Source organism: Populus alba, chromosome 3, assembly GCF_005239225.2.
Source record: "Populus alba chromosome 3, ASM523922v2, whole genome shotgun sequence".
Classification (NCBI taxonomy): Eukaryota; Viridiplantae; Streptophyta; class Magnoliopsida; order Malpighiales; family Salicaceae; genus Populus; species Populus alba.
Genome location: NC_133286.1, coordinates 20800487 through 20826531, shown reverse-complemented (window position 1 = coordinate 20826531; position 26045 = coordinate 20800487). Strand labels below are relative to the sequence as shown.

Here is a 26045-nt window from a genome sequence, read left to right as displayed (position 1 = left end):
TTCAACATTAGACTTATTAGAAACTAGACTTCATGATTTATTTTGACTTGCTTTCTATGAGGTTATCTCGATCACATGATCTAAGTCATGAGTTTTGCGAGTTAACATGGTTAGACTAAAGTTGTTTTATAGTGTTTTTTATTTAGATTGATTTTTTTTTTCAATTTCATCATTCAATAATGAGTTGATTGAGAATTTAGCTTCATAATAAGGGTTTTTTTTTTTCATTTTTTTAAATCTATGTTTTATTTTTTTAATTTCATCATTTTACATTTGGTTTATTAGAGATTGAATTTTATGATTTGTTGTAGTTTGTTTTTATATAGTTATCTTAGTTTTATGACCTATTTCACGAGTTTGGCGAATTAACTCGGTTGACTCGAATTGTTTTTTTCCTAATATGTATATTTTTTTTCTAATTTTATTGTTCAATATTGGGTTTATTAAGAATTAGATTTCATGATTTGTTTTTGTTTATTTTCTATGAGGTTATCTCAGTTTCACAACCCGGGCCATGAGTTTTATTAGTTAACTTGGGTATACTCAAATCATTTTACTAAGTTCTTTATTTAGATTGATTTTTTTTTTCAATTTCATCATTCAACAATGGATTGATTGAGAATTTGGCTTTATAATTTGCTTAAATTTGCTTTATATAGGGTTATTTTAGTCTCATGACCCGATTCGTGAGTTTGATAGATTAACCCAAGTTGATCCATGTTTTTTTTTGGGTTTGCTTTTTATGATGTTATCATGGTCTCATAACTCAGGTCATGGGTTTGGCGGGTTAATCCGGCTTGACTCGAGTCGCCTTTTGTGTTCTTTTTTTCAATTGATTTTTTTTTAATTTCATCATTTAACATTGAGTTGATTAAAAATTAAGCTTCATAATTTATTTTAATTTAATTTCCATGGGGTTATCATATGTCAACATTGATCGATTGAGAATTAGACTTCATAATTTGTTTCATTTACTTTATATGAGGTTATTATGGTCTCATAACCTAGATCGTGGATTTAACAGGTTAATCTTGGTCGATCTAGGATGTTACAATATTAATATTTTAAAAAAGAATGTTATCTTGAATTTTATTTGAGTCAATTATGTTTTTACTGATAGTCCAAATTATTTTTGAACTTTCTAAATCGACCGAATCATATCGAGTCAACCTCGCACCATTTAAAATTTATTTTTTACTAGAAAAACATTAGCAGCGTTTAAATATTATTTTTAATGTTCAAAAAATTTGTTATATCTTGCAGCCTAGCGTGAGCCAATAATGTTGTCTATCACTAAACCTCCTGGCATTTTCTAGGTCTTGCAATGCATTTTGAGAATAAGTTATTTCTTTTTATTCATAAAACTTTCTTATTAAGTTGTATTTTTCAAAACAACTTAATTAAGATTTCTAAACATCAAACGAAATCAATTCGAAACTATATATGACTGTATTTCATAATTAAGTAATCGATTAAAATATGATTAAATCTAGTTACATGTATATCCTCGATGCATGTGAAAAAGTTTTGGCTTAGATTTTCTCTGGTAACACCAAAATTTATCATAAATATACCAATAAAATGAAATATCCTTTTCCCCAATTATTTTTCTGCTGTCTCATCTTATGGTCCATATACGTTGTTGGGCCCTGCTTGTGGGTCTCAATTCGGGTCCATTGATTGAGGGTGCCTGACTGCCATAGAAGTCCATTGGAGCCCTTGATCTGGGCTCAAAGGGCTTCAATTATGCGCGGAAGATGATGGGACAGCTTTGAACTCCTCGTTTGTTACTCCACTGCAATTCCTCTACAGCAATCAGCCATGTGTATGCACAACATACAAAGCTGTTTTTGAAATTATTGCCGGTCTTTTGTGGCATGCGGTATCCTGGCCCATGGTTGACCTGGTCTAGAGAGTTGGGTGAGGAAGCTCGCATGATGATGCAGGTTACTTATTACCGCGACTCTGTCCTTTTTCTTGGAAGGAAAAGGAATTTTCTTTAGTTTCTGTGGCATGTACTCCACCATCCAGGAAGACACTTATCTTTTCATTAATGCAATTCCAAGGTGGCGGCTGTGCATCCAATTTCTAGTCTCGCTGAACTTTCGCACAACGAACGTGAGACAAGAGAACTTGCTGGTGGAAACAGAAAATAAACGAAGCAAAACCTGGTTGCAGTTTCAGATGAATCGAATCCTTGAAACCATGATCTACAAATGCTATGTGGGAATATTTTTGCTCATGATCAAAGTTGCAGCTTCGATTGAAAATGTTTTTGTCTTCGATGGAAATTTCGAACTGGGTGGTGCAGTGAGCTCTCTCAAAAGGGTCTCTTCAGGCTCACTAACTCCTCACCATTTGGTATTGGCCGTGCTTTATTTTCTCAGCCACTGAGCTTCAAGAATTCATCGAATGGTACCTCAGTCTCCTTTCTACCACTTTCGTATTTGCCTTCGTCGCTGATCGAGGGCGTCTCCCTGGTCATGGGATGACCTTTATGATCGCACCTTCGAAGAACATAACTGGAGCTTCATCAGCTTATTATTTGGGCTTATTTAACAGCTCAAATAATGGAGACCCGTCTAATCATGTAGTGGCCATTGAGCTAGACACGTTCCAAAATGAAGAGTTCAATGACATCAATGGTAACCATGTTGGCATCGACGTCAACAGCTTAGAATCAGTCAAATCTGCCCCTGCAGGTTATTTCGATAATGAAAATGGGGAATTCAAGAATCTTGTTCTTTCTAGTGGAGAACCAATGCAGGCCTGGGTGGAATATGATGCCCCAGAAACTCAACTTAATGTGACTTTAGCTCCAATCCATACAGGTAAGCCAAACCTCCCCCTTTTGTCTTCGAACATGGATATTTCACCGATCATTTTAGAGCAAATGTATGGATATTTCCCCCATTGGTCAGCTGCGACACCCCAACCTGGTTCAAGTTCTCGGCTATTGTCGAGGCAAAGAGGAGCTCATTCTGGTCTATGATTACATGCCTAACGGCAGTCTTGACAAGTTCCTCTACAACAAGACTGAGTTCATTCTTAATTGGAATCAAAGGTTTAAAATAATCAAAGATGTAGCATTAGCACTCACATACTTGCATGAAGAATGGGCAGTAGCTATCATTCACAGAGACGTCAAGGCTAGCAATGTGTTGTTAGATGGTGAATTAAATGCTAAACTTGGTGATTTCGGACTTGCAAGATGCATCAAACACGAGCAGGATGTTCAAACCACTCATGTTGCTGGCACATTGGGCTACATTGCACCTGAGCTTGCTAGAAGTGGCAAACCAACTCCAAGCACAGATGTTTATGCATTTGGGGCATTCTGCTTGGAGGTTGCTTGTGGTAGAAGACCGGTGGAGCCAAAAACATCAGCGAAGGAGATGATTCTGGTGGATTGGGTTTACAGCTTTTGGATGGAAGGGAAGATCTTGAGTGCAGCGGATCCTAAACTCAATGAAGAATGCAAAGCTGATGAAGTTGAGTTGGTTTTGAAACTCGGACTGCTTTGCTCACATAGTGTGGCAGAGGGCAGACCAAAAATGTCTCAAGTTCTGATGTACCTGAAAGGTCAAGCTTTGCTCCCTGAAAATCTGAATGCTCATGTCAAGGCACAGGAAGGAAGAGGAGAGTCTGAAAATCATGCCATTTTGTGTTACTCTACACCATCTCTAACAATCACCAATTCTCTCATGTACACAGGTCGTTGAGTGGTGATCTAGTTACAAGTGTTATTAAACTCGGTCCGAGTCGGTCCGAGTTACAGGTAAAATGGATCAGGTTACACAACGAATATAGTTTTTTAGTGAACTAAATGTTTATAGTTAAAGTGAAGCTAGTTCTAGACTCGTTCCCTTTACCCTTTGTAAGAGATAATTCTGGCAGGACAATATTTTTATTTCGTAATTGAATTAGAGGAAATTCTCCAATTATTTATATTATTCCAACATTAAATACTAATATTTATTTTTTGCATCCAGGTGCTTTTTACAAAGATAAAATATAAAAGCACATTCAGTATCATCAAAATAATAATATTAATTCAATTGCTTTGTAAGATTCTTCAAAAACTTGTTTTTTTAAAAATTATTGGCGTAATGGGATGGAATGATAATAGAGCTTATCACAAATTAAAACTCAAAGATCTAAAACACTATGACTTTGAAAGATTTTTAAAATATTTAATTTTTATTTATCTTATTTTCTTTTTATAAAATGAGATTACAACTCTTTATATAAAAAAATTTAAAAAAAAATCCTAACAATACTGAATAGAAAAATTATTTATTTTAGATAGAAAAAAAAAAGAAAAATCAAATGATACTGTAGAGGAATAAAAATAGAAAAAAAATTTATAAATTGAAAAAATAAATTACAAAAATATTTATTTTTCCAAAAAACTCTTATATCATTCTTGTCTTTAAATTTAAATTGTTTTTCAAACAAAACCTTCATAATCAGGAAATCAAACATCTTTTATCTCTAATATTTTTGTTTTAGTCATCTCATTGCAAACTCCACCGCCAAATCTTTATTAATAGCACACAATTAACAATCATAAATCATTGGATTCTAATATCAACTAACATAATTGAGGGCACATAATAACAGAAATTCATCACAAATAAAAACTCTTAAAAAAAAAAAATTATCATAACTATGAGGAGACATCCAAAATATTCAATTTTTATTTATCCTCACCTTTTTTTGCCGAAAGATTATTGCAACTTCTTATATACAAAAAAATATTAATACTTAATTGAAAAAATAAAAATAGAAAACTATTCCTTCTAAATATGAAAACTAGAAAAAAATTAAGAATAATGAATATGAGAATAAAAAAATATTTTTTAAAAAAAATATGTATTTTTCTAAAAAAACTATTGCATCAAATATACACAAGTATCATTGTGTGGCTAAGGTCTAGCCAAACATAAGCTATTTCTTCCTAAGAATATCTCATGTATTCCTATATAATAATAATAATAATTCATGCATTTCAATAATATTTGTTCCTAAGATAAGCACTATCTTTTTATTTACTAATATAAGAAAAACAATTCCATATTTTACAATCCCAGGTTCAGTTAAATAAATTGAAATAATATTAAAAAAATATACCACAACTGAAAAATATCTAATTTTTTTAGAAAATTCAAAATCTATTTTTTAATTTCTGGCAACATTTTTATTTCCCTCCTCTGTACACTCCCCAGTCCCCATCCCTTGCTGCAAAATTCCCGTCTGTTGCTGGTGGGCCCCATCCGGAAGGTCATTCTGACGTGGCACGCACATTCATGCTATCAACCAATACGACACGTGCTGGTATACGATAGAGAAAAAGGGAAAAAGAGAGGCTAACTGTATCCAAGCACTCCATCTACACTAAAAGTTTCAATTAGGTCCTCAATAAGGCAAGATTTCAATTACACCATCTGTTTATATCATTTCAGGGACCATGATAGCTTTCTATCTAGCTAGTATTATTTCTTGCTCTTGTATCACTTTTTTTTTTCTTCCAAAATGTATTAATCCATGTTTATGAGTGAAGAAGAAAAGATAAGAAAATGATCATTTAATAAATACATCAAGAATATATATTTTAAATAAAATTGTATTACTATCTAAATCATAATTATTAAATGTGATCCAATCTAATTGAATTGACATGAGAAAGCCATGACATGAAATGTAAATTAAATCAAGTTTTAATTTGAATATAAAAAATATTGAAAAGTTAAACTTGGTTAATTTGAATATGTTTTTAATAACATGTTAACCCAACAAGAACCAATTCAAATCTAGCATATCAATACTAAAACAACTTTGACTTTCTAAATTTTCAAAAGGCACTCTAGAAATCTCTTCCAAATGAATCCCCCCTACCACCTTTATCATAACATTAATAATGATTAACTTTAAAAAGATCTCTTCGTAAGCTTGTAGCATTGGTCTTGATAAACCTCAATTTATGACTTCCTCTACAATAATAATATTTTATATTCAACAATTCTGGTTAAAATATAATCACATAAATCCAAGTGAAAAGCCCAGCCTTTATTTTACTTTGGTCATCATATTTCTGATGATTTTTTTAAAATTTTATTATTTAACATTAATTTTATTGAATATTAAACTTCATACTTTGTTTTAATTTGTTTTTTTATAGATTTTTTTTATCCTATGATTGAAACACTGAAGGGTCAAGAAATCACTATACCATAAGCATTTCATCATTAATAAAAAAAAAAAACTCAAGTTTAGTGAGGAAAATGTATTAAAATGCAACAAGAAAGCGAAGCCCTTATGTTAATATGATATGCCATAATAAGTGAAGAATAAAAGATATGAAAATGATCATTTAATAAATATATAAAAAAATATATATTTTAAATAAAATCTTATTACTTTTTCTAAATTATAGTTATTAAATCTAGTTCATCGGTTAGAATTGAAAGTCATGATACAAAATTTCACTTGAAACAAGTTTTATTTTAAATTTAAGGAAATTTAGAAATGCGATTGAAACCATATTTTTTAAAAAATTATAATTGTTTTACTTAAAATTATTTTGTTATGTTTTTAGATTGATTTAATGTACTAATGTCTAAAATAATTTTTTAAAAATAAAAAAAATTATTTTAATTTATTTTATAATAAAAAGCATTTTGAACTATAATCACTATTATACTCTTAAACACCTCCTTGAGATATATTAAAAAGCCAACTCAGTTAACTTATACATGCTTTTAATTGCATGTTAATCCAACCAAAACTAATTCAAATTAAGTTAGCCTAGTAATAATAATAAAAATAAAAATAACATTATTTTAATTAAAAAAATATTTTAAGTAATATTAAAATATTTTGACTAAGATCTAAGCCAGTTTTTTTTAAATAATTTTATTTTCAAACACATTTTCGACCACTTTTTATGGCTTGTTTGAAATTGTGATAGCGGTTGCGATTCAAAATAGTTTTTACTTAAAAATATATTAAAATTATATTTTTTATTTTTAAAAAATTATTTTTTATATCAGCGTATTAAAACAATTCAAAAACACTAAAAATTATTAATTTTAAATAAAAAAATTAAAATTTTTAAAAATACAGATTAAATTGCTTTCCCACGCTTAATAGACCCCGTTACTTGTTCTAGTGGCCTCATCTGTTCTAGAATTATGACATATCAATGGTGCAATTGAAATTATAAATAGAAGAAGGACTAATAAAAACCGATATAAAAATTAGAGAGTCCAAAGTCGTTTGCTAAAACACTTACCAAGATTTTAACTGTTTCGCAGATTTTTATCAGTTTCAGTTTCAGTTTCATAGTTGAAGTTCAAGTTCAGTTCCCTGGTATACTCCTCTTTGCTTCCCTCCTCTCCCTCTCCTTCTACACTCAAGCTTAGACGATTAATGTAATGTTTCGTGTATGGTATCATTAATGTTTGATTTGTGTTGACTGTTTGTAGTGTAGTGTTGCTGTGTGCTCTAAGAATGGCTTCTTTCGTAGCACAACTGGTGTCTCCAGTGGAAACTGGACATAAAGTTTGGCAAGACCAGGCTTTTATTAAGTGGAGAAAGAGAGATCCTCATGTCACTTTGCACTGCCATGAATCTGTTGAAGGTAAAGAGAGAGAGAATGACGACTTTTAGACTCCCTTTATCTTGCAAACTTTGGTAGTGCCAGCAGACATTACTCTTCTTGTTGCCTTGAATATGATAAGTGATGAATAAGTTGAATCTTTTTGTGACCTTTTTTTATGAGATTGAGTCTATGATTTAATCAAATGGGGTTTAACTTGACCTGGGTTTCGATATTATTTGCTTGGTTTTCAATTTGAATTTCGAAAATTTTGGTTCGTTGCATTAGCAATTGCCTTTATCTTATGTTCTTTTGAAGCCCTAAATGTATTTTGAGTTTCATTTTTTGTAGAATGGCTTGCACCTGAGTTTGCATAAGTGCTTGTTTCTGGTTTATTTCTATCAGTTTGATGGAAATCTGGCTTTGTGTTGTTTATAGGATCTCTTAGATACTGGTATCAACGCAACAAAGTGGATCATTTGGTATCTAAATCTGCTGTTTGGAATGATGATGCTGTTCAAGGGGCTCTTGATTCTGCAGCCTTTTGGGTTAAGGATTTGCCTTTTGTTAAATCTTTGTCTGGCTTTTGGAGATTTTTCTTGGCTCCTGGCCCTGACAGTGTTCCTAAGAAATTTTATGACGCTGCATTTGAGGACTCAGAGTGGAACACTTTGCCTGGTAATTGCCTCTTCTTTTTTCCAATGAAATCACAAAAAAAAAATGAATTTTCAGGATTTTATTCTCTGGTGGTTTTCACTTTCCATGTAGTCATTATCCCACCGAAGTAGGTTCCTAGTAGATTAATCAAACATGAATAAGAACTGCAAAATAAAATAATTTTCTTAATTTATCGCTGATGGATTATCTGAAATGTCTATTACTTGAACATTCTCCTTCCATGTTGATATCTTGTAACTTATTTCTGCCCACTGGAACAGTTCCTTCAAATTGGGAATTGCATGGATACGATCGGCCTATTTATGCCAATGTATTATATCCATTTCCAGTAGATCCTCCTCGTGTTCCTGATGATAATCCTACTGGATGCTACCGAACATACTTTGACCTTCCTCAGGGGTGGCAAGGTAGATCAATTTGTTATGTAATAGCAGCTTTAGCTGATTATTGTTTCTCCAAATGCTTCTTTCTGCTTCCTTTCCAATATATAATTAATATAACATCAAATTCCTGGAATTTCATGTATTTATCTGTCTGCATTCTGTTAATTGGTGTATGGCAGATCGAAGGATTTTCTTGCATTTTGAAGCTGTTGATTCCGCATTCTGTGCTTGGATAAATGGGGTTGCTGTGGGATACAGGTGTCACCTCTTCATTCCTCTCTTTTTTCCCTTTATTTGCAACGTGACCATAACTCTGCTTCCTGTACTTTATCTTCTTAGTGCTAACTGTTTCATTAACTTTTTTATGTTTTACATACGATTTATGTGGGCAATTTATTCAATCAAATCATGTTACATCACTTATGCTATGAATTGTACAGATTAGAAAGGAATGAGGGAAATTGCACAGTTTGATGAAGCTTTTACATAAAGTCCATTAACAAATGTTTTATTGTTCTATCACCTCAGTCAGGATAGTAGGCTACCTGCCGAGTTTGAAATTACAGATTACTGTTATCCATGTGGTTCTGGCAAGAAGAATCTTTTAGCCGTTCAAGTCTTTAGATGGAGTGATGGGTCTTACCTTGAAGATCAAGACCATTGGTGGATGTCGGGTATTCACAGAGACGTGCTTCTTCTTTCCAAGGCTCAGGTATTCTTTTTCTCTTTAACATTTTTGAAGTTAGCTGTTGTTTGATTTTAGAATGAACATAATTAGGGACAGTGTTCGGAAATGGTTGGTAAACTTCATATAAAGGTTGGATGTGATCTGCCATGTCATGTGAACGTGATTCTGTACTTGTTCTGGTGCCATGTTATGGTTTCTCTTATGGTTCAGTTTTTAGTTCTCGCTAACCATGTTGTTGTATTATTTGTTATGCTACTCTTTGTTTCTAGATTAATAAGGTTAGTGATAATTGAAACATGTTAGTTAACAGACTTCAGTTAACAAATAAGTACTGTATGGTGACAAAGGACTCTCTCTGTTTTCCCATAAACCTACAAGGATGGAAGTTTTAGCCCAAAGGGGACTTGACGTTCATTTTTCTGGCATTTCCTTCTGTTTGGATGGAGCAAAGAACCACATCAGCCTCCACTGTATCTTTTGCCCAAAAGCACTTCCAAGAAAGGGTTAATGATGAGGTTTTAAAAACTGAAGGTGTCTCAAAAATGAAGACTGTGTGCCAGCTTAGACCCTGGAAACACTAATATCTCTAATAGTTTTTCATTATCTAACCGTTCCCACCTGGAAATTTGTAAAGTGTTCATTTATGTGTGTGTTTTATCTTGCTGTTGGCGAACAGTACACCTATCCGGACCACCACTATTCTGTTTCTTTTCCTATTACCTTCGTTTTTCATTATTATTCCATTTTGGGTATTTAATCTGAATTTCTATGAGTAATTTCAAATGATAAATTTAGAGAATATTTGATATGCAGGTATTCATTGCAGACTACTTTTTCAAATCAAACCTGGCCGAGAATTTTACTTCTGCAGATATAGAGGTTAGTGGTTATTGATGAAATATTAACTTGCTTTTTTTTTTTTTTGCTGTGATGAATGTAGGAAAACATACTTATTTCCATTAATTGGATGATATTGCATTAGTGTCGAGTTATGTTCACATGATCTGAGTGAATTAGAAGTTAATACTTAAGGGTGCACCCCTTGTATCATATTACATGTTGATTTACTCTATTTGGCTCTCATCTTTTATGGAACGGTTTGATAATATTCCTTAATTGATGCTGTTTTTGGCTGGCTGGGGAAGAAATGGGGGTTGGGATATCTAATGCTATACTTTTCAGGCCATCTTCTGCAGCTGACCATAATTTCTTATCCATGGCTGTTTTCCTCTGGAACTGTTCATTATCCTTTCTTCTTTCTTTTTGGTAGCTTGTAAGTATACCCTATTGGTAAATGGGAAGAGAATACCCTAGCATTGTCTCATTTTTGTCACGGTTCAATTGCTTTCTTAGAATTTAATGGGAAGTGATAAATGTAATATCTTTGGCTATTGTTCTTGAACTAAATAGTCCGGAGGAGAAAAATTTGAGTTTGTTTATGTGCTTACCATTCAGGTTGAAGTGAAAATAGAAAGTGCTCTAGAAATTCCTAGAGACAAAATTTTTGACAACTTTACCATAGAAGCTGCATTATATGACACCGGAAGCTGGTACCACAGTGAAGAATCTCCTGATCTGCTTTCATCCAATGTGGCCAGTTTAAAGCTCACTCACTCCCCTATGGGAATTCTAGGATTTCTGGGTAATTTCCTTGAAGGGAAACTCGAAAAGCCCAAGCTTTGGTCTGCAGAGCAGGTGAGGAACCTCAATTCACTGGGATTTGCTGGAAACTTAATATGTTACACAATTTAATTTTACCATATTCTTGTTGGCTGTTCGATGAAATGATATTTTATTCTTTAGTTTTCATTCAGGTAGTTGTTTGAAGCATAAGCATATAGATCACCTGAGCAAAGTGTTGTTAAGAAGTTTGAAGGAATGAAAACTGTGCTTTTCAGATTTATTTTCCATATAATTTATGGGCCTTTCACATTTCAACGAGTATTTTTAGATTTATGAATACTCACATTTTTCAAGAGATTCTGGCATTTCTCCCTCACCTCACTGTTCTTCATATGACGGTCATCACCTGATGTCATGGATTTTGGTGTTTGCTTGTTTCTTCCACAGCCAAACTTGTACATTCTTGTTCTCTCCCTCAAAGATGCAACTGGGCAAGTAGTTGACTGTGAATCATGCCTAGTAGGCATAAGACAAATATCAAAGGCTCCAAAACAGCTACTTGTTAACAGGTGTCCAGTTATAATAAGAGGTGTGAACAGGCACGAACATCATCCACGTGTGGGGAAGACAAATATAGAGTCCTGTATGATTAAGGTCACACTCTGCTCTTTCCTTACTCATTAGTTTCCTCTGCTTTCTTGGTTGGCAGTTTAACTGATTATAATGGAGTTATTGTCTATTCTTCTGCTTACAGGATCTGGTTCTAATGAAGCAAAACAATATGAATGCTGTGAGGAACAGTCATTATCCCCAACATCCTCGTTGGTATGAGTTGTGCGATCTTTTTGGCTTGTATATGATAGATGAAGCCAACATTGAGACACATGGTTTTCATCTTTGCGAACATCTGAAGCATCCTACTCAGGAACAAAGTTGGGCTGCTGCAATGATGGATCGTGTGATAAGCATGGTGGAGAGGGACAAAAATCATGCATGCATAATTTCTTGGTCTTTAGGAAATGAGTCCTCATATGGACCTAATCATTCTGCTGCAGCCGGTATATATACCTTTTTGTATATATCTTTAAGATGGTTTCTATTTGAGACACATACAGAAATCTAAGCAATTACAATATTTATCATACATATATGGTTGTCGGTTCTACTTCTGTTTCCATTTTTCACATGTATCATAGATTTTTAGTTGGTGTCAGATCATACTTGTTGTGTTTCGTGTGAGACTTGAGCATGTGTGCTCTATTTCAGATGTCTTGGCACTCAACAATGTGTAGACACGCTAACTTTCATTTTCTTTTTACATTGCATGAATTTAAGCTTCCCATTTATTCACAAGGAAAGACATTGAAACTGTGAAATGGTTTGCTAAAAACCAGTGTGGTGGCCTCCGGCAATTGAAAGTTTATATGAATAACAGATCATTTAAGTTAAATCTTTTATTAGGTTGATAGTGTTGTTAGAAGACTTGAAGTTTTACATAAACAATACCTTAAATTTTTATGTTCTTTTATTAGGTTGGATTCGTGAAAGGGACCCCTCACGGCTGGTGCACTATGAAGGAGGTGGATCCAGAACGACATCCACTGACATCATCTGCCCAATGTATATGCGTGTTTGGGACATAATGAAGATTGCAAAAGACCCAACTGAACCACGCCCTTTGATATTGTGCGAGTATGTTACCTCTGTTCTTCTATACGAGTTACATTGACCCCTTAACTATTCTTAGATGTCTTAATTACACCGTGTAGTGCATCTGTTAATCATGGGAGTAACTCCATTTTCTCTATTATATGTCCTTGTGGTATTCACATCGGCAGGTATTCACATGCAATGGGGAATAGCAGTGGGAATATACGTGAATATTGGGATGCAATTGATAGCACATTTGGTCTCCAAGGCGGCTTTATCTGGGAGTGGGTTGACCAGGTTTAGAATCCTTTATACTCTTAAGAAACATGGAAAAGCATCAAATTGATGAGCGAAATTGGTTTTCTGCCATCCTTGGTTGCCTAAAATCTTTACCTCTTATTTTGAAAACCATCCACAACTTACAATAACAATCCTTTGCTCTTAAGAATGGTCCACCCTACCACACAGCATAATTTTAAAATATAGAATGAAGACTAAGATGTCTATTTAAAAATATAGCTTATTGAGATTCTATAAAAACTGCAGCAGCAGTGATTGGAAATATAAAAAAATTCTGGTATATTTTTAGTTTTCACATTTCTTAGGCAGAAAATGTATATAAATGAAAAATCTGAATATAAGCCTCTACGAATTTTCTTGCAACAGGCTCAGCAGATTGACAAACTTGAGAGTCATATATAATTCATACAATAAACTATGATACTTGCATGCAGAAAAGGAAGAGCTGTGGCATGTTGAAATCTAAAATGTTTAGTTCCCCATGATTAACACAAGAAACTATCTTGGTATTTGCATGATAAAGACCTTGAACATTTGTCAATAAAATATACCAATTTATTTTTGAGAAAGATATTTTAAATCTCTTCTTATTTATCAAATCAAGTATTTGCTTTTCAACTGTAGGCGTTATTGAAGGAAAGTGGAGATGGTAGAAAACACTGGGCTTATGGAGGTGACTTTGGGGATACACCTAATGATCTGAACTTTTGTCTTAATGGTCTTACATGGCCAGATCGTACTCCTCATCCTGCATTAGAAGGTAAATTTATTCTTCTCCTAATGAGTCTGCATCTACTTCCTTTTTTCCAACTTGTAAGATGATATCTAGACCTAAGTTTTGTTTGAATCATGAATTGTGTCAGTTATTGTTTGCAGAAGTTAAGTATGTTTATCAGCCAATCAAAGTTTCACTAGAGGAAAGCACGATAAAGGTACTCGCATGTTTCACCGAGCTTCTGCATTTCTCATCCTTCACTGAATCTGAATTTCATTTCTAACTGGAATTTGATTTTGCAGATAACCAACACCCATTTCTTTCAAACTACACAAGGATTAGAGTTTAGCTGGACTGTCCACGGTGATGGATATGAACTTGGATCTGGAATTCTCTCTCTTCCACTGACAGAACCTCAGAGCAGTTACAAGTTAGAATGGGAGTCAGGTCCATGGTATCCTCAATTGGCTTCATCTTTTGCAGAAGAAATTTTTTTAACAATAACTACTAGACTCCTGCATTCGACACGTTGGGTTGAAGCTGGTCATGTTATTTCATCTACGCAAGTCCAGTTGCCTACCAGACAAAAGATCATGCCTCATGTAAATACTCTTCTCTTATATTTAATTGTATAATTTCATTTATCTTCAGATATTTTACAGCCATGCTTTCTGGTTTGAAAATGGCATTTCAGGCTATCAAAACTACCGATGCTAAAGTCTTTAGTGAAACTCTTGGAGATACAGTTAGAGTTAGCCTGCTGAACGTTTGGGAGATAACATGGAACATTCAGACAGGAAGTATTGAAAGCTGGAAGGTTAGCATTGCATTTATGAATTGTCCTCAATATCATATTTAGTTCATTGAAGCTAGAAACATAAATACATGAATTTTTAGTTTTCTCTCTTCTTTTGATGTTTCCATATACATGTGGAGCCTAGACATATCCTAACAACTTGTACTACATGATTACTTTAATAAAACCCCTTTCACACATGGAAAACAATGTTGGCTTTCTCATCGTGTGCACTGAAACAACAGAATTTGAAATCGTAATCAAAGTAATCATAAACTACTTTTGAAATCCATCTTGGTATTCATGTTGTCATGTTGTTAGTTGACCTTACTAGAGCTACAATTTAAGCCAAAAAGATCTCCCTGTTTTTGAAACACAAGGTTGAGTTGTAATTTCTTTTTAATGCATGAAAGAATTATTCTCTGATACATAGCATATGAAAAAATGATGCAGAATCTTGTTTGGTATTTCATAGGATCTGTGAAGTTCTTATTCTTTGCTGACCATGAGAAGCTTTTGGCTACACCATGTCTTTTTTTCTCTCTCCCAGGATTGCTTTATAGACGTGAACAAAGCTTGAAACTCTATCTAAAGATTTCCATTTCGAATTTCAAGTTTTCAGGTTACTTAGGAGACCTCATATAAATAAAGACCACATTATGGTTACCTAATAACTAATTGTTTTTATTTTTTTTCTGGAGGCAGAAGTTATATTTCATCATTGACCTAGCGCAGAGACAGGAGTTTTTAGCTTTTAAACAAAACTGAGTTTTAAAGGTGTGGTGATTGTAGGTTGGAGGAGTTCCTGTTATAAATGAAGGCATAATCCCGTGCTTCTGGAGAGCACCTACAGATAATGACAAAGGTGGAGAAAAAGACAGTTACTGCTCCTGGTGGAAAGCAGCTGGTATTGATAGCCTTGTATTTCAGACAAAAAGTTGTTCTGTGAAGAGCACAATCGATGATCTTGTGAAAATAGAGGTCATTTATGTTGGTGTCCCAAGTTGTGAGGAAGGCTCCTTATCTGAATCTACAAATGCAACTGCTTTAATCACAGTTAATATGATCTACACAATTTATAGTTCTGGGGACTTGATTATTGAATGCAACACAATTCCAAGTTCTGAGCTTCCACCTTTGCCGCGAGTGGGAGTTGAATTGCACTTGGAAAAATCAGTGGATCAGATTAAATGGTATGGAAGAGGGCCATTTGAATGTTATCCAGATAGAAAAGCAGCAGCCCATGTTGGGGTCTATGAGCAGAACGTGGGTGACATGCATGTTCCTTATATTGTCCCTGGAGAATGTTCTGGTAGAGCAGATGTTAGATGGGTGACATTTCAGAACAAGGATGGAGTAGGCATATTTGCTTCAACTTATGGCAGCTCCCCACCTATGCAAATGAGTGCTAGTTACTATTCCACAGCAGAACTTGACCGAGCAACACGCAACGAAGAACTTGTTCAAGGAAATGATATTGAGGTGAATTATACTACTGGGATTTCATTCTCTGAATCTATATCTGATTAAGCTACAAAGCATTCATGTTTTCTATTATGGCTTGCCATTCTTTCTTCCTGTCAAATCACTTTTATGTCATCTGTATAGAAAATGCAAGTCACTGAAATAGAAGGCAAAGGAGAGAGAAAATGGTTTGTTTAAATCGTTCTTATAATTTCTATCCGAGGTATTACTGACCATCTAGAGTGACCATAATACTAAATTTTGTGCTGTCAATAGCCTTTTGAATTCGACGTTCTATAACTATTCTCTAACCTTGACATGCTTGCATGGCCATGTGCTATTTGTGATACACTATTATTCTACTCAATCTAGGGCGCTTAAAATGGTCATCAGATTTGTAAGTTAACGTTTCCTCTACAAAATTTATGTTCTGGAGAATGAGTTTTGCTCTAGTTGACATTTGTTGTTGGTGTATTTTCGCTGCTGCTTGGTTACCTTGCTAGTTTTCTTTCTCATGGTGCTATCCTGTCATATGTCTTGGATTAAGTTAATGTGTTTGGATTGCAGGTGCATCTTGACCACAAACATATGGGATTGGGTGGAGATGATAGCTGGTCACCATGTGTCCACGACAAGTATCTAGTTCCTGCTGTGCCGTACTCCTTTTCTATCAGGTTGTGTCCAATTACTGCAGCTACATCTGGCCTTGAGATATACAAATCCCAGCTTCAGAACTAATCGAGCGCAACTTGTTGTATCACTAGAGACTTGAATCGAGAATAATAATGTGGATGTCCTTCTATAAGAACAAGATATCATCCATGAGATCACGATTTGTTAGGTGGACTTGCATCTAATGCAGAGCCGGTCCATCGATCCTTGTTCTAAAGCCTTTAGCTCCAATTCCTCCATCCTAGAGTGATTGGTTTTGATTTCAGATTCAGGACTGAAACAAAGGCAGCTGTCCTTTTTGTTCTCAATCTCTTTTGAAGATCCTCTTACAAGGGTTTTTTCGTTGCCTTTTGCTTCACTTCTACCTTTTTCTTCTGCACAGCTTCTTTCTTTGTTATTTAAGAGCTTGAATCGGACTCGCAAGCTATTTTCAACATCAGCTCCCAAACTGTTCGGCGTTAAATATTCCACAGCATCAGCAGGAGTCCTGTCAATTTCTTCTAACAATGCCTTGATCTTATCAAACAAAGCATGTGATTCAATATGCAAACAATTCTTTGCCAAAATCTTGAATCCCTCGAATTTGCAATGTGACAGCTCAATGTGCTGGTCCATTCTACCTCTTCTAATGAAAGCTGGATCAAGTGTCTTCATGATTTTTTGTGCCTTTCGACTTTCGATCTTTGCCCCGTAAGATCGAGCGAGCGATCAATATCCTCAGTGAAAACAATAGCCTTACTTGATATTTCAGTCAAAAGCTTTCTTAGCAAGGTGTTTGTCCTTAACCGATGTCATGGCTGCAATCATGCTCGATTTACCGGTCTTTGCATGGTACTCTTTCCCTTCCCTGGATGCGACCAGCTCACTGATGATCTTCTCCTCCTCCTTCGTATCAACTGCAATGGTATCAAAAGTTGCTGGATGATAAAAACTACATGACTCCACAAGTTGCTCCTGTAACTCCACCCTCTATCACTCGGATTATAAGTATAAAGCCCGAGTTTTCAATTTCGAGATTCGATTTCCTTGTCCTCTCTCATCACAAACTTCGAGTATTCCTTATTTTTGTTGGTTCAATAAGAGGTCGTTGTTTCTCGTATCTTGGGAGTTAGTCCTCCCATGTTATTCACTGAAACTCGATTCTGTTTCACTGAAGGAAGCTACCTAAAGCGCAATCGCTAAATCGAAGTGTTTTTCAATAAAAATGTTGTGTTTTCTTTAAAAAAATGAGTGTAGAACTCCCTTGAAGTTGTAGGGTAATAAGATATGGAGTTGGTTTGAGGGGTGATGGATGCAAAGAAAACAACTTAACCTCGACATCAAACACATCAACCAAAACCTCGTTCGCATCTATGCCGAAGACAAGAGATTGTGATTTCTTACCAGGTGCACCATGGAGATGCGCGGCGTGATCAGTGGACTTGAAAGCAAGGCACGATTCGATGGCAACGTAAGTTTCATTACGCCTAAAAAAGATTTGGATCTGGGTATTCATTGGCCTTGCATGGTGTTTCTGTATAGATAGGGAAGCAAGGGGTTGACTTTGGAAATTGAGTCTGAAACAGAGAGGAATACGCATACAAGGAGATTATTAATTACAAACACCTTATATCATCAATCATATGACATTTTGCTTTGCACCATGGTCTTCATCCCACTTAAGAGATGCTACTGAGCAATGCCCTAATTTACCAGGTCCCGTCTCGATAAGAATGTTCTTTGCCTACGATATGATGCTATACACTTTCAAGGATATGCTTGTACACCAGCAACATATGTGGCCTCAACTGTCACGGATCCTTCGGCCAAGTCATCCAATGTACTGGTGGACAGAATGACAAAATCTGCCAGTTTTCCAGGAGATAAGGATCCCAATTCATTGTCCAGAAAGCATGCATAGGCAGCTGAAATAGTGTGCCTGCCATGGTGATCGTGTGAGTTCACAGGTGAAATCATAGTAACAAAGTTAGATAAAAGTTGTCAGGGATGGACAAAAGTTTCTGATAGAGCAACACAACCCACGCTGATGGCTATAAAATAAACCAGAGTGAAAAACAAACAACAGCTTAGGACAAATCGGAGCTTTAAGAAGAAAAAACATGCCTTAGGCAAGCACATTTGAAGAAAGACACTGAGCATGCTTGCACAAGAAAGCGAGAACTCCAACTACTAAAAAGATAGCAAAACCAAACATGCACATCCAAACAATAGTTGGCCACTGAATTGAACTGCTAAATTTAACCGCCTTGTTCAAGGCATTCAGCAGTGATGATCTTTTTTTACTAAGACAGTTCTAGATATTAATCTGCTACGAAGGGCCATCAAGGAGGCGCCTTTGTTAAATATGCTTACTGACTGGGTCATTAGGATCCACATGCATAAAAATTCCAGTTCCAACACACAATATCTAGCAAATCAAAAAAGAAGAAGTAAACTTCCTCTATATACTTAATAAATCAGAACAGACAAGCATAGCACATCAAGAAGGAGATAAGTATTAGGAGATAATATTTCAGTATTGCTTACGCAATTAATGCATCATTCAGTGAAAGGCATTCAGATGACATCCAAGCATGTTTCCAGCCATGGGGTATTCTTTTTATTGCTGTTTTGATGCTTCCTACAGGATTGATGTTTGCAACCTAAAACAACATCAATATTTGTCAGGAATTTTTCCAAGTACACCGCTCAGAACAGATATTGTGATCTTAAGAAAACAGTTTAACTAAAGCAAATACACCATTCAGAACAGATACTATAGCTCTATAGTACTTACAGGCCAGTCAGAACCCAAAGCCAACCGAGCATTGCTAGCAAGAAGCGAGTGGAAAAGGTAAGATCCCTGCTGGGCCCTATCCACCCCAAGCTTTTTAGCAGCGGAATCACCATCATCAAGAAGGTGATCTGGCTGTTGATAATTATCATATGATTCATGTCATGAAACAGTAACACTCTCACCAGAAAAATGGAGGAAAGAAAGGAGAAGAGGGGGGGTCATGGGGAATGAACCTTAGCTATTCTAATATAATGGTATAAAGTATGAATGGACTTTTTAAACTATCACTTAAGTTTATAAGATTATGAACCCAATACCAGTGCTTGAATGAGACAATATTCTAGTAGCTAATTGCAATTGTCACTTCATCTTCTTAAAAAGCTATTGGTGCTTTTCACAGACCATGGAAAGCAAGTGGATTGCATATTTTTCCTGCTTTATTTCTACTGATAAATTAAACTACATCACATCCTTGTTATCTTGGAAATGTGGAACTCCCATTACCATCCACTCTTACCCCTTCAGTTGACTAATTCTCAATTTTCAGCCACAAAACAGCCCCTTTACCCTCAAGTAATAACCTTCCACTTCCTCATTCAATCTACAAAACTTAATATGAACAATTGAAAGCAAAAGGATAAATTGATGGAAAACCTGCACTGAAGCAACAACCCCTTGCTCACCAAATCTGGCAGGCATTCCAGGTGCCAGATGCTGGGCATGCTCGATCTGAAATATTTTTGTCCATCATGAAAAGCAACAATGAGTGAATGTTAATTGGAAAGGATATTCTTCCGTCTTAATATTCCAAGGAGGGAACAAGTTAATCCTTAGGTGAACCTTTTTCATTTTGAGCAATGAACTTTACCCTAAATCTTCTATCTCTCATTCCATTTGTTAAAGCAACTGATCTGTACGTATCCAGGACCATCTCATTTGCTCGATCACCTATAGCATGAATTGCTACCTGAAACAAATTTTGAAGTAAACCTTGAAACTTACTGGATAGAAATGAAATCAGTGAACGTGTATACAGATACAGGCATGTTCAGGTGCTGTGATAGGACAAGGCCACACCTGAAGTCCAAGTTTATCAGATGCTGCTGTCATGTTGAAAAGACTCTCTGGATCAGTCACTTGTAAGCCATAGTTGTGAGGCTCCTCAGCGTATGGCTAGAAATTGGAAACACATTTTACTGGACAATTGATTGAAATGAAAAAATAAATGCTTAAATTCAAATACAGACACCCAAGTTTCACGCACTCCACTAACTAATTACAAAACACATAGGGTACGAACTCATTTTGGGCTCACCAACTTCAACCAGGCTTTTCACGAGAAGAAATAAAGATCTTAGCCACAGGATCTATATTTTTAGATTGTTTGGAGAAAAAGTCAACCCCCTTAGCGGCATTCATGAATAAAATTCAATCTCTCCATTATAATATGCAATTGAAACTCGATAACGAGTTGCATTATCAACTTTAAAACCCTTCACCTTTTGAGCATTAACCACAGATACAAACGGGCAAAGGCTTGCTTGAGGCTACATAAAGTACAGAGCAGTTTGGTAAAGGTATTTTCCAAGCTCAAATAACTGCACAGTTCATAGTTTTTCTTTTCTTTTCTTTTCTTTCTTTCCTTTGCTTGCTAAGTTTGTAGATGACATTTTATATACTGATTTGGAAAAGGAAAGCTAGCTAGTTTAGAATTCTGTCTATAAGAGTTTTGATAATTGGAAAGAATTCCTTAGCCCTATAAAAGAAAAGTAGGGTCCATAAAATACAGTATCACAGGAAAAATAATAATAACTTAATCTGAGAAATGGGAAAAAAACAAAGGGAGATAATATCAAGTACGAACAAAAAAGATCAGGCCATTCACCTTTCTTCATTTGGCTGGGAACCAAGACAAACATTGGTGAGAAAAGGACAAACTAGAAGTGGTTTCAGATAATAAATTTCATGGTAATGGCAGCGGGGAAATCTGGTAAACAAGGGTAAAGCATAAGACAGCCAAATGCAGCGATCCTTTTGACATACAATGAAATTCAGAGCTTCAAAATTAACAGCACACTGAACTTCTTCTTTGCCATTCACAGATATTTTGTTTTCCTAACATATGCTAACATGTGTGGATCTTATTCAACAACCAATGTTCTTTATTATTATTATTATGTCACTTGTGTAACAACTAGTGAGTTTCTCCCCATCCTCCTGTTTGCGTGCTATACATCACAGGCTAAGAAAAGGCAACTCATACCAATAAGAAACGTGGCTATACATCCTCCTGAGTACTCTCTCAATGTGTCAATGTGTTAGCATTAAATCTTAGCACAGTCAACCATTCCCCATTCATGTCTTACCCAACTAGACCAGACAAAGGAAGAATAGGAAGGAAATGATAAATCCATCTTTCCAATATCACACCGTGTCCTTGTATGCAAATCAAACAGGATAAGATTAATTTATCTGGAATAATGTCCAAGTTCATCTCATCTTGCTCTACACACTAAAATAGTTGCAGCAGACATCAATGTCATATATTAGGCCAGGGAATTTAAGACCTCAAACCTGACAAAATCAAAATAAAACATCAATGGAAACAAAGTATTTTAATCCTCACCTCAAAGAAAAATGCACTACTAGAACCTAAAGATCCATCAGCAAATGCCTTAACACCACCCAAATAAATCCAATCGCTAAGTGCTCGTCCTGTTTTCTTGATAAGCTCCTGAGAGGTAAACAAGACCTTCATAAATAAGGGCAAAAATAGAGAGAAAACTAGAGCACCAGCTGTGGGTAAAAATAGAATTCATACAATAAGTCGTGGCCATGTTTCCATTGGAAAAAATAAGCAAACCCTAATAATCATCTTCCCAGAAGAATCAGCCCATTGATAAACATCTGTTGAAATGACAAAAAGAATCAGGTAAAGGAACAGCAAATTCAAAAGCATTATAATTTTGCTCTAAGAGTTCATACAAAGGACCAAATGGAAGATTCAGTGTTCTCTGATCCATATCATTCCTTTTTCTGCAGAGAAATTTCTTTTCTTTTCCGAAACTTGACAACAGAAAAACAAAAAGTTATGGATTAGTTTTTCTGAAAATTTTCAATAAAAAATCTGTACTTGGTAGAATATACAGAGGAACAAACTCTCATATAAGCAAGGAAAAGCTCTTTCAGAACCATTCCAGCCTCATTTTCAGAAACAAGTTTTATGAGAAAGAAATTTGAAACAAAATCAAACATGGCCCTCTTGCAAACGAAACACCAGACTCGGTCCTACTCTTACATAGATGAAAGAAAGGAACAAGACATGTGCAACCAATTAATGGCCCTTTCCATTATACTGTGCGCTATTTTTATATCAGTTTTTATTGGATCTATCATTTTTGTTCCCAGTAAGAAAGGTAACAATCTCCTTTGCAGATCACAATCCAGGTCAGTACATTGTAGCCACAATAATGGAACCATTGTTTCCTAAAAACAATGTCCCATGTTCAAGGTATGATCCGGAATAAAATGCAATTATATAATTCAATTCCACAGGCATCCAACACTCCAAAAGTTGTAGCTGAACCTGAAAGATCCTCCCAGGAATGTTCGACACTTGCTCCAGGAAAATATCGCCCAAAATCAACAATAGTTGTCACACCCCTCGTCAAGGCAAGGTTGCTGGCTCTCAGAAAAGCCTCCCTCCTTTCATTCACTGAGACCTCTGGAATCAAGGGGAGGACAAGTTTCATTGCAGCATCAATTAACAATCCTGTAGGTTCTGCATGATGATATTGACAAAAATAATTAGTGAGCAAATTAGAAACTAAATATTTAACATTGCAACAAAATCTACAATAAAATTCCAATCAGAGATTGCATGCATTCCAAATTATTACCAGATATATGACACTCATTTCTTTTGCAGTCCATTTCAGTCAAGATGCACCCTACCCTACACTCCCCTCCCCAAAAGTTAAAGAGAGATACTTTGTGCAGTTGCGACTGCATAAACCCTGGCCCTCTGTACAATTCACACATGATGTCCGTAAACACACATGAATTGCAGAGAGGACTGAGATTTATGTGCAGCTGCACTTAGCACAGAGTAAAGGTAGATAAGAATTAAGTTTGAATCCAAAGGTATCAACAAAAGTTAAATATAACCTCCATAGGTAAATCGGACACAAAGGGGTTGTTCAGAAACAGAGTGATACTCCATTTTTTTGGAAAACTAGAGTCAAAAATAGAAAACTAGAACTTACTGTTCAAATGCAATATTTCTCTATTCAGAAAACGAGGAAAACTAGTTTTTCGAATTTATACAAAGTTTGTAACACATATTTTAGAGGTTCTCCATAATTTTTATTTATAAGTTTTCCTCCAAATAAAGAAAATACATGAACATTACATTTTTTTTATATATATACAAGCATTTTTTAGCAACGAAAAAAATTGTTTTTTTTTTATATTCTATAATTAGATTATCACAAATACAAAATATTAAGATGACTATTATCTTGATTTTTTTTTCGATGCAAAAATTTGTTTTTGTTTTCAATAAATGAGCATGTTTTCCAATTTTCTATTGGAAAAGGAAAAGGAGAACTGTTTTCTATTACTAAACACACCCTAAACCTCTCGGCAATATCAGCCAATATGGCACAGACAGTGAAGGGCTCGGCATACAGCTATGAAGTAAATCAAAAGTACTTCATGCATTTCTGAAGTGTCATTAAATGGTTACAGAACAAACCATACCTCCATGGGTAGATTTTGCAATAGTTCCACCATTGGGATCATTCGATGAATTATTAATACCGGCCAATTTCAGTGCCAATGAGTTAGCCAAGCCCATATGACCATCCATCCTTGTTAACCAAACCTGTAGAATCATATATTAAGTAAAGAACATGAGATTGTGAGTGCTAATATTCATAAAAGTAATAAACCTCAATTAAGTTAGGGCTACTTACAGGATTATCTGCTGTAAAATCATCAAGCCAAGAAGCCATTGGTAATTCTCCTCCCCACAAATCATTGTTCCATCCACCACCCAACACCCAGGAACCTTGTTTTACATCTGAAACAGTTTGCACACAATCACGTCAAAAAGAATTCTAAGATTCAACAAATTAAAAAGAGAATCATCCCAGTCACATAATCTCTAATCCCTCTTACATGGATTCACCTTCTAGACAGCTATCCTTACATAGCAAAACTGCAATTCATCATTCTACAGGTAACAAGAAATGTACTTTAAAACATGATTATTGATTTAACATTTCCATTAGACTCACTAATCCTTCTACACTTTTTTTTTTTTGAATTCGAGGAAACCCCACCCCCAGGAAAGCGCACTTTGTGGGCCCAGGTGAGCAAGTAAAACCCTGGCTGTCCCAGGCTCTTACAAGAGGTGCACGCCCTGACTCGAACTTGAGACCTGCTATGCAGATCTCAAGCCCCTTGCCACCACGCCAACAAACAAATTGGACAATCCAAAATCAACCATAAATCCAACAAGCTTATTTACAATCCACAGAAATCACAGCATTTTCTTAAGCAAGCATGGAAATTACTTCCTGCAGCTTCTTTAACCCTTCTCACAAACTCTTCCTTCTGATTTACACCTCGCAGCTCCACACGCCCCATCTGTTTTTCATTGATAAAATATAGTCAAATAATCTAAACAAACAAGACTACTAATCACAAAACTCAACGCATAAATTACAAACATTTTATAATCCAGGAGGTTTAGTACAGTACCTGAAGTCCACCGGGAATTAAGTGGACATGAGAATCAATAAATCCAGGAACCAAAACTTTTCCTTCAATATTCAACTCTCTAGTTCCACCCCCTACCAAATCCTACATTTTGTTAATAAATAATTAATTCTCAATTAATTTTTTAAATTCCATAAAAAAAACAAGCAAACAAATATTTTTAAAAATACTTGCAATTCCAGAATTAAATTTTCACACTAATTTGTTCAGTAATTCAAAAAAAAGGGGGGGGGAGTCTAACCTGTAGAGACGAATAATTGCCAACGCGAAGAATCCTGCCGTTTTGAATAGCCATAGAATCGGCGACAGGCAAAGAAGCGTCACTAGTGAAGATAACAGCATTCTTCACTATTAGATCCGCCGCTAATTTCTTCGTTGATAATCTTTTCAATCCCAAACTTAGCCAATCTTTTCAATAAAACAGTTTCTCAGAAAACAGCTTGTAAAAAAAAAACAGAGAGAGAGAGATAGAGAGAGGAGAGTGCTCACCTTGCAGTGGTATGTTCAGAGAGAGAACGGCAATGGCAAGAACGAGAGTGGCGGAGAGGAACGTGTAGCGGTTCATGCCGCTCCTCGCTAGTGCTAGTTCCTTCTTTTTTCTTCTCGCTCAGTTCACACTCATACTCAGCAGAGCTAGAAGAAGACAGAGCGTAAAACAAGTAAGCGTTTTTCACTCTTGTTATCTTGAACAAGTAAATTTAAACAAGGAAAACAAGTAAATTTGTCATGTTAAAATCATAAATTATTTTTATGATAATTTTAAAATAAATTTATATCATTTTAGAACAGTGTAAAAATAACATATCATCTATTTTTATTTATTTTATTTAAAAATAATAACTAAATATTATCTCAATATTATTATTAAACATCACATCAATATCATAATTTGAGGTGATGACATTTAATAGCTAAT

The 26045-nt window shown here is 35.1% G+C and overlaps 3 protein-coding genes and 1 pseudogene across 4 annotated transcripts; 2 read left to right on the top strand and 2 right to left on the bottom strand.

Annotated features, from left to right (window-relative positions):
* Positions 1 to 1981: 1981 nt before the first annotated feature.
* On the top strand, positions 1982 to 3961 carry LOC118054242 (L-type lectin-domain containing receptor kinase V.9-like; annotated as a pseudogene).
* Positions 3962 to 7241: 3280 nt separating this feature from the next.
* Positions 7242 to 16914, top strand: LOC118054238 (uncharacterized). Its single transcript, XM_035065729.2, has 18 exons — positions 7242 to 7371; positions 7488 to 7642; positions 8039 to 8278; positions 8539 to 8685; positions 8841 to 8919; positions 9190 to 9373; positions 10163 to 10228; positions 10805 to 11044; positions 11420 to 11626; positions 11727 to 12030; positions 12505 to 12664; positions 12811 to 12919; positions 13547 to 13682; positions 13799 to 13854; positions 13940 to 14239; positions 14332 to 14454; positions 15226 to 15915; positions 16465 to 16914. The coding sequence occupies exons 2-18, from the start codon at positions 7513 to 7515 to the stop codon at positions 16633 to 16635; spliced, it is 3342 nt and encodes a 1113-aa protein (XP_034921620.1). The 5' UTR covers positions 7242 to 7371; positions 7488 to 7512; the 3' UTR covers positions 16636 to 16914.
* On the bottom strand, positions 16735 to 18064 carry LOC118054594 (AAA-ATPase At3g28600). Its single transcript, XM_035066230.1, has 3 exons — positions 17882 to 18064; positions 17356 to 17538; positions 16735 to 17250 (listed from the first exon to the last, which is right to left on the bottom strand). Exons 1-3 carry the CDS (start codon positions 18062 to 18064, stop codon positions 16735 to 16737), a joined length of 882 nt encoding a protein of 293 aa, XP_034922121.1.
* Positions 18065 to 18119: 55 nt separating this feature from the next.
* On the bottom strand, positions 18120 to 25825 carry LOC118054239 (protein LONG AFTER FAR-RED 3). Of its 2 annotated transcripts, XM_035065731.2 has the most exons (15): positions 25619 to 25823; positions 25371 to 25537; positions 25112 to 25213; positions 24925 to 24997; positions 24322 to 24428; positions 24107 to 24230; positions 22932 to 23126; positions 22167 to 22252; positions 21972 to 22079; positions 20423 to 20518; positions 20214 to 20312; positions 20000 to 20074; positions 19346 to 19477; positions 19096 to 19211; positions 18120 to 18487 (listed from the first exon to the last, which is right to left on the bottom strand). In XM_035065731.2, exons 1-15 carry the CDS (start codon positions 25692 to 25694, stop codon positions 18316 to 18318), a joined length of 1728 nt encoding a protein of 575 aa, XP_034921622.1. In that variant the 5' UTR covers positions 25695 to 25823; the 3' UTR covers positions 18120 to 18315. The 2 variants fall into 2 exon arrangements, with proteins under 2 accessions (XP_034921622.1, XP_034921623.1); XM_035065732.2 differs by lacking the exon at positions 19346 to 19477 and having other exon boundaries at positions 25619 to 25825.
* Between the last annotated feature and the right edge of the window lie 220 nt (positions 25826 to 26045).